The following is an 8794-nucleotide window of genomic DNA, read 5'->3' as shown; positions in this document are numbered from 1 at the left end:
AAAGAAAGAAAGAAAGAAAGAAAGAAAGAAAGAAAGAAAGAAAGAAAGAAAAGAAAAGAAAATCCAAAGCAACAGGGGCACCTGGGTGGTTCAGTCCGTTAAGTGTCTGACTCTTGGTTTTGGCTCAGGTGGTGATCTCAGGGTTGTGGTATCAAGCCCTCTGCACTCAGTGAGTCTGCTTGTCCCTGTCCCTCTGCTCCTCACCCCCAACCTCACTCAAATAAATAAATGCATAAAATCTTTTTTTAAAAAATCCAAGATAGGGGCGCCTGGGTGGCTCAGTGGGTTAAGCCTCTGCCTTCGGCTCAGGTCATGATCTCAGTGTCCTGGGATCGAGCCCCACATCGGGCTCTCTGCTCAGCAGAGAGCCTGCTTCTCCTTCTCTACCTGCCTCTCTGCCTACTTGTGATTTCTCTCTCTGTCAAAAAAATAAAATCTTAAAAAAAAAAAAAGCCTATAAAAAATCCAAGATAATAAATTTATACCCTTTGGCACCAGCACTTTTAAACAATTTTTTCCTATTTCAGCACCTTTACCATTGGATATATGCACACATTATGAATTTGTTCACATTCATTTTATAATATATTTTTAATTCAATAATTAGCATGCCCAGATGAGCACACACATGTGCTTGGAATCATTCAAGGTGCTGGGTTTTTTAATTAAAAACAGATCTATACCTAACTTCATGGAATTTACAGTCTAAAAGATCTCATGTACACAAGTCAAAATAGGTAACTTAGTGACAAAGCTATCAGAATTTTTAAGGCATGTCTCTACCTAATAAAGTCATTTTCTCATTACTCCTGGGTAATTTACCTCTTTGCCTCTGCTTTTTTATATTCCCTTGCCTTTTTTCACTTTCATTTATCAGAGAAACATAAAGCAGTAGAAATTAAATATTTCCATTTTAAATAATAATTGGATTTTAGGATAAAAGTAGGAACCTCAGCCTAAAATCTAATTTGAATATAAATAAAGTTTTAATAAATTATTGACTAATTTTTTCCAATCTATCTTTGAATCTTTTTGTTAATCATAAAAATTGTCTGTCCAAGGACAGATAAAAATACCAAGCATTTCATCCACGACATTTATCAGAATGAAAGTTAAATGGCGAGATGATGGTGAAGACTCAGACATAAATGTTACAGGTGTGTATAGTACATGGCATCATCACAAAGCAGGAGTCTCCACCATCACCTGTTTCCTTATCTTTCTCCAAACAAATCAGGCAGCGCAGAATGTGTGGCAAGGGCTTCACTATTACAAAACAACATTGATTTTGGCTCTGATCGTCTGTCGAGGTAAACTGGAGTCCGGGGCGTGGAAAGTGTTATGGGCAAGGCAATGCTGTTGGGATGTCAAGCAGCACAGCAATGGCAAATAATAAACCCTCAGAAAAAAATTCTTACACTCTCAATGTCAGGAGTCTTGGAAAGGAAGGAACACAGAGGCAACCAAGAAATCAGAGTAGTCTTTGTAGCACTGTATCTTTTCTGCACCTTGCTGTATTAACTGAGCCCCTCCTCATGACTACCAGCATCCAAGAGTAGCCAAGGAGCGCATGGAAGCAAGTAGAGGGGAAGGTGGGGAGTGGTCGGGGGTGGCATGGAGAGAAGCTTAGATGAAAGAGAGGCACATCGGGGACAATGGAGGTGGAGGTGGTGGGACAGAACGAGAAAAGGGTACAGTCTTACTAGGACTAAGATATTTGGAGATCTGACTCCCAACAGACCTCTGGGCAAAGTTCCAGGCCTTAATTAGGATTTTGTAATAATTTTTAAGAGAAAATGATTTTCCTAAATATCGCTAGTTTTTCCTTTAGTCACTTATGCCTGGATCTTATTAAAATTTCCAGTCATTCTGCTCACGTTATCTTCCAAGTACAAATGAGAAACTGAAAGGAAGGGTCCATGTCACAGCAAATGGGCATTTGAAATAAGAAATTCAAACACAAAACAAGAACCAAAGCCTATGGGACCCTGGCTAGGAAACTAGGCTACAAGCTGGGGACATCAGAACTCAGACCCTCTGGACAACTCATCTGCTCTCACCAGTGCTTAATATGATAGAGCTTGGGGGCACCTGGTGGCTTGGTTGTTTAAGCATCTGCCTTCAGCTCAGGTTTTGATCCCAAGATCCCAGGATCAAGTCCCACATCAGGCTCCCTGCTCAGTGGGGAGTCTGCTTCTCCCTTTGCCTCTGCCTGCCTCTCCACCTGCTTGTGCTCTCTCTCAGTCTCTCTCTGTTATAAATAAAATCTTCAAATATATACATATATATGTTATACATATATACAAATATGTATATATATTACAATATATTACATATATTATATATTACATTATATTAAATATATACATATGTACACATGTATATATGTATCTACATATATATATATATATATATATATATATATATATATACACCTGTATGTGTGCGTGTGTGTGTGTGTATATGCCTAAAGGAGTGTCAGAGCACATCTCATCTCAGCTAAAGACCACGGGAACAATTCAGTTCATCTGTGGCCAAGCCCAACACTAGACCTCCAATTACTCCAATTACTTTCTGCTAATAATAATAATATCTATAATACCTAGTGTGTGCCAGGTACTAGCACAGCTGTTTTATACATGTTACTTCACTCAATCCTACAACCACTCCCATGATGTAGGTACAGATTACTATCTGTGTCTTCTCAGGTGAGGCATGTGAGACTTGGAGTGGATGAGTTATTTGCGCCATCTCAAAACTTATGAAAGGGCTGAGCTTCCTCTCCAGGGCCCAGACGGTCTCCCGCCCCCAAGGAGCATGTTTATTTCCCGATCATCAGCCTCCCGCTTCCTTCACCCATGGAAACCTCTGCAGAGAAGCCCGGCTAGTTGGTGCTTCCCTTAGCTTCATTACGCTTCATTGTGCAGTAAATTACTGAATTCTGCTTAGCGGAATTGTACATAGAAAATATCATCAGAACACAAGGTCTTGAATTTAGTAATGCTGGGTTGTCTCTGTAATTGGGAGAAAAGAGTAAGAGCTTGTTTGTCCTCATTCTTTCCAAGATCCTAACTGTTCCTTGAAATGGTTTAAGCAATTTGATGCCTGAGAAGGACTTCATTATCTCCAGTTTTAACTCCTTTAGTTTTGCGTGAAAAAAAAAAAAGAATTTATAATCACGAAATAACAGGAGGGATGAGAAAGTTGATGTAATCGTAAGCTGAAATTTAACAACTCTGATAAATTACCTAACCAGTCGTTGAACCCCATGCCAGAGGCAGAAATGCGTGCAAGGCCTCAGACTAACCATATCACACCCCCTCCCAGTTATGAAAACTCCCATTTATTAAAAAGCCACCAACCAGCGCTGCCTGAGGTTGGGTGGTTGTCGAATTTCTTGTACTTTTTCCAGTTCTAGGGCAACAAAAATCACCCTCTGAGTGCCTAGGTCAAATAAATGGCATTCTTTTCTGCTGCACAGAACCTGAAGCGGGTGGCTGAGACCTGGATGGATGAATTCGCTGAGTACATTTACCAGCGGCGCCCAGAATACAGGCACCTCTCCACCGGGGACATCTCCGCCCAGAAGGAACTGCGCAAACAGCTCAAGTGCAAGGACTTCAAATGGTTCATGGCTGCGGTGGCCTGGGATGTGCCTAAGTACTACCCTCCAGTGGAGCCCCCGCCGGCGGCCTGGGGGGAGGTGAGGAGAGGCTGCATGAAACCCGCTCTTGCCTCAGTGCGTCCATCTCTCCTGGGCTCAGGTGGCGGGAGGGACCGGCTCCTCTGCCCTAGGGCCCAGTAAGATTAGTGTAAATCACCTCTGATAAATCAATGTCCAGCATTTTTTAGAAATTGCCAGGGCAGCGGGGGTGGGGGGGTGTCGAGGGATCGCTCCTGGGTGGCTCAGTCCTCAGTCCGTGAAGTGTCTGCCCTTGGGATGGGGATCATGATCTTGGAGTCCTGGAATCGAGTCCCATGTGGGGCTCCCTGCTCAGCAGGGAGCCTGCTTCTTCCTCTCCCTCTCCCTCTGCTCCTCCCGCGCCCCCCACCTGCCACTTTGGATTTTCTCAAATGAATAAAATCTTAAAAAAGAAAGAAAGAAAGAAAGAAAGAAGAAAAGGAAAGAAATTGCCAGGGAGAAACATTCAGTCCTCAGCGTTGATAGTCCCACCCAGACCTGCTATGGATTCTCTAAATGGATTTTTTTTAATACACCTGGAAAATATTTCTATGAATTTGAGATTAGTGAAATTGCCATAAGAGCTTGCAGAGTATGCAAATAGCTGTTACCCTAGAGTATCACTAAGTGTGACCTGATCTCCATGATAGAACCCCCCCTCCCCCCATCCTCCATGCATAGCCATGTAGCTATTGGCATATGCACGGATGAGGTAATGGAGTGGCTTGACTATTTTCCTAGCCAGAGCTGCTATGCAGCATCATGAAGAAATGCATTTCCGTAACACCCACAGCTGTGGCACATGGAGGAGTCACATTGGTTGCTTCAATAGGCACTACCTTTTCCACCTCAGAATGCTGCTTTTCGATTTCACTTCATGACTTAAAATGGAAAGAACTGAATAGCCCCAGTTCCCAAATTTAAAATATCTTATCTTTTTGCATAGAAAGGACTATTGTGCTGGGCGTAGTTCCATTCTGTCCTGTTACTATAGCTTTCTCCTCATAGAAAAGCATATGCTAAAGCAAGGACTAAAATTGGATAAGATGGATTTATCCTAGCAATTCAATCTGCTTTTAACAGGAGGCCATGAGGGGAAAATTGCAGGCTGGGTGGGAAGCTAGCACTGTCCTCGTTCTCAAGGCTTTCAGAAGCCAGGAGGTGACAGTGGTGCCTTGAGGGGGAGCCTTTTCATCATTGTCCTTGATTTTGTGGTGTGGGGGGAGAACATGCCTTAGCCTGGTTGGTGTCTGGTCTGTGGCTTGGCAAAGCTGTGAATACAGGTTGTCCCAGGGTGTAGCAGCAGTGACGAGGAGATGAGGCAGCGTAATTGGGTGAGCGGTTCCAGCCCCCCTTGGAAAGTGTTCCGTGCACACTGCCTGTTTTGCTAAAAGTGTCCCAAAGGATCTCCTCTACCTGGGCCTGGGATACCCGAGGCATAAAGGAGAGCGTCAAGGTCAAGAACATCACTGCACGTTCCATTGCCGAATGTTTTTGAATGCGCATGTGGTCCTCATACGGGCTGCTCAAGCCAGTTAGCAATCTGATCTGATACTTTGCGTCTTGAACATTTCATTAAAGCTTCCCTGTAATATTAGTCATATTAGTCTGCTCCCCTTAGTTTGAGGTATCTACCACGGACTTCATTTCTAGTGGTGGAAATGTAAAGTAGACCTCACAAAGAGATTTCCTAGTCTAACGCGTGGTATGACATAGGAATTTGTTGTTCAATAAGCAGGAGAGTGCCTTTATGAGGTGTTTTTGGTTCAGGTTCTATCTACCACCTGTTGTCATTTAAACGCAGTCCTGCCTTAGGGACTCAGAAATATTCTTAAAGACCTCACAACATCATTGCCTGATCCGCAGCTAGTGAAAAATCTCGTCAAGCTTTTCTCCATCTTATGTGGAAACATATTTTGGCTCCTATGTGGAACCAACTGCAACAGGTCACATTTTCCCTTCGAACCTGACTAAACCACAACCTGTAATTTGTAAAGCACCTGGCTTGGAAACAGACTCAAAGATTCCACCAATTTTCTGAGAAAAAGACACAACGGCCCCAGAAAAGTCAAAATAACCATCTGAAGGCCAGGTCGGCTATGCCAGCAGGTTGTTATTCAGTACCTTTGACTGCCTTACACCTTATGTAGCTTTCCAGGCCCATGGGAACATTTGCATTCATCATTTCTTGTCTACACAATCAGACATTGAGAAGATCGGGGTTTTTGTTTTGTTGTTGTTGTTTTTTAACACAATGGCAAATTTCTTTCCCCAAAGCTTCAGCACAGCAAGCAAAAAAAAGGTCATATTTAGGTTTAAGGAAAGAAGAAAATGGGGGGGGGGGGGCCCGGGTGGCTCGGTGGGTTAAAGCCTCTGCCTTTTCGGCTCAGGTCATGGTCCTGGGGTCCTGGGATCGAGCCCCTCGTCGGGCTCTCTGCTCAGCGGGGAGCCTGCTTCCTCCTCTCTCTCTCTGCCTGCCTCTCTGCCTACTTGTCATCTCTGTCAAAAAAATAAATGAAATCTTTAAAAAAAAGAAAAAAAGAAGAAGAAGAAAAAGAAAATGGGGCTACAGTTCAAAGGCCAGTGGCGTTCGGTTGCATTTCTTCAATGAAGGTGTGGTCCACAGGAAGAATGAAAACTAGAAGACTGGAGGAAGACAAAAAGAAAGGAAAACCACAAGTGACAAGGGTTTGGACTGGTAAATAGCTATGAAAAAGACCTATTTTCTAAGCAGAGTAGATCCTTGAGAGTAGAAATAGTGCCTGTACATTTAATCCAGGAGGCAAGAGAAGTGTTGAAATGCAGCTTGATCTAAAGGAAATCATGAAAAAGAGAACTATTTCCAACTATCTATGAGGTAATAGCAACCTACTTCTTAACAGTGGATAAAAATGACTAAATGTGCAGAATATTTCTATGGATCATTTTATCTTGGAAAACAGCTCTTTTGAAGTGATTACTCTGATGTTTTCCTTTTCCCTTTAAGAGGGCTTTTTTTTAATTTTTTTTTATTTTGGAATAATTTTAAATTTGCAGAAGAGTTGCAAAAGATGGTACCCAAAGTTCACCTCAGTTCTTCTGATGTTAACCTCTGAAGGTTTGCCACATTGACCGCAGCTCATTTAAACTAAGTAATTAACATCAGTACGCTGCTATTAACTAAACTATAGATTTTAGCCAGATTTCACCAGTTTTTTTCACTCATGTCCCTTTTCTGTTCCAGGACCCAATCCAGTATATGAGAGGGTTGTTTAAATTTCCTATAAACTTTAAATTAATTGTTAGAATGGGCAAAACTCCTAAATAAATGTAAAAGGTCAATTGCTGTTTTTGTAAGAAAGGGAAAAGGGAAAAGCAGACTCTGTGGCTCTTTGAAAGCCGTTCTAGAAAGGAACCACAAACCTCCAGCAACCTAAACACAGGAATCCTTTATGGGAGATCCGTGCCCAAAGGAGGATAACTGGCTGTTTTATGCACTTGTACTTGGAATGGTTTCCACCTGCTGTCGTGCGCCAGCCTGATTCTGGGTAAACAATGAAGTGCTTAGGCAATTTTTGGCACTGGTTGTTAGAACCCACCTTGTAAAGGATATGGTACAGGCCATAAATAGCCTATAAACTGCTACTCATTTCCCTGACAAGTTTGGCTGGATTATTGCATTTGTCTCCTAACTCGTCTCTCTGCGTCTGCCCTCCCTCCCTTTTGCTTGTTCTTAACAGAGTCCACTAAAAACAGGAGATCAGGCCTCTCCTCCATGGTAGAGATGGCTACCATCTCTGTTGGGGTAAAATTCAAAGTCCTTCTGCATGCCCTGAATGATCTGACCCTTGTTGCATCCCCTCTAACCTTGTATCTTACTACTCGCCCCCTGGGCTCCTCTTCTCTAGGGACACTGGCCTCATCACCGTTCCTCAAACAGGCCAGGCAAAATCCCACCCCAGGGCTTTTGCACTTGCTCCTTCTACTTAAAGTCCTCCCGCCCCAGGAATCCTATGGCTCATTTCTTCTGATCCTTCCTCAAAGGATCCACTTTCTCCTGATCCTTCCTCAAAAAAATTATCTTCTCAGTAAAGCCTTCACTGTTGGTCCCACTGGGGGCAACAATCCACACACACACATGTCCAGTTAGATTTGTACATTCCCAGTCCCCCTTCCCTGCTTCATTTTTCTCCTCAGCATCCATCGCTCTATTACAAGTTTTATAATGCATTTATTTATCATGTTTCTCATCTGTTTCTCACACTAGGAAGATTCATGACACAGAGATTTTGTTGAATTGTGGAGTTACTACCACTCTTCAGCAATTAAAAAAAAGTGTTTGGCATAGAGCATGCATATAATAAATATTCACTGATCGAATGAATGATGAATGAATGGAGGATTTGGGCTCCCTGTTGTCCCCCTTGCCACTCACTGCTCTGCCCAGAACCTCCATGGGGCACACAGAATCCTTACTCCGCTCCACCACACGGAGGAAGAGCCTCCGTGCCTTCCCTTGTTGGCTGTTCATCATGCGCCACTTTGAAAAGCTCGGCCAGGAAGAGTTTGAGGTCGACTCTCAGGGAACCCATCTTGATGTACTCTCAGGTCTACGGTCCCCATGATAGTCAAGCAAGATACTCAATATTCTCTTCTGATACCCTCAGGAGAAAAAGGGAAAAATCCAAAAGTGAGAATCCTCTGTTCTGGCAATTTCCAAACTCTCCCTGCCAGCTTCCTACTTAAAGGCAAGAGGAGATTAAAGTCACATCTGACAGAGCAGTGCTCTCCAGGGTAGAAGTCACTCCATCCTGCAGGTGGTGGGTACGGGGAGGATCGCCCTCAGTGAGTGGCCAGACCAGGCGGAGTGGTGTGTGGCGTGGGGGCCAGGAGAAAGAAACAGGTTTTTGAGCCGTGTCCTAAGTCGAGCAGCCTTTTGTGCCATTCAGATAGAAGCCGTGTGCTTTTCCACGCGGCTGTGCTGAATAGGGTAAGAGCAAGTTTAAAGTGAAAAACTATTCTTAAACCAGGCACATATGGAGTGCCTTTTTTGTGTCAAGGTACTAAATGAAAGAAGCAGAATTTCCTATTATTTTTCTCCTTCTTACCCCTTCCCCTCCTTAGAATTCATGA

The 8794-nt window shown here is 43.3% G+C and overlaps 1 protein-coding gene across 1 annotated transcript in view; it reads left to right on the top strand.

Moving 5' to 3' along the window:
- Positions 1–8794, top strand: part of LOC111157037 (polypeptide N-acetylgalactosaminyltransferase like 6) — a 1188224-nt gene that overhangs the window by 1120169 nt on the left and 59261 nt on the right. The window contains exon 10 of the mRNA XM_022518249.1: positions 3482–3703. Within this exon, the coding sequence (XP_022373957.1) occupies positions 3482–3703 (222 nt within the window). The remainder of the gene's footprint in view (positions 1–3481; positions 3704–8794) is intronic.

The sequence above is a fragment of the Enhydra lutris genome, unplaced genomic scaffold (assembly GCF_002288905.1).
Source record: "Enhydra lutris kenyoni isolate GAN:26980312 unplaced genomic scaffold, ASM228890v2 scaffoldscaffold3, whole genome shotgun sequence".
In the NCBI taxonomy this organism is placed as follows: domain Eukaryota; kingdom Metazoa; phylum Chordata; class Mammalia; order Carnivora; family Mustelidae; genus Enhydra; species Enhydra lutris.
This window is presented reverse-complemented; position numbering and strand designations above follow the sequence as displayed.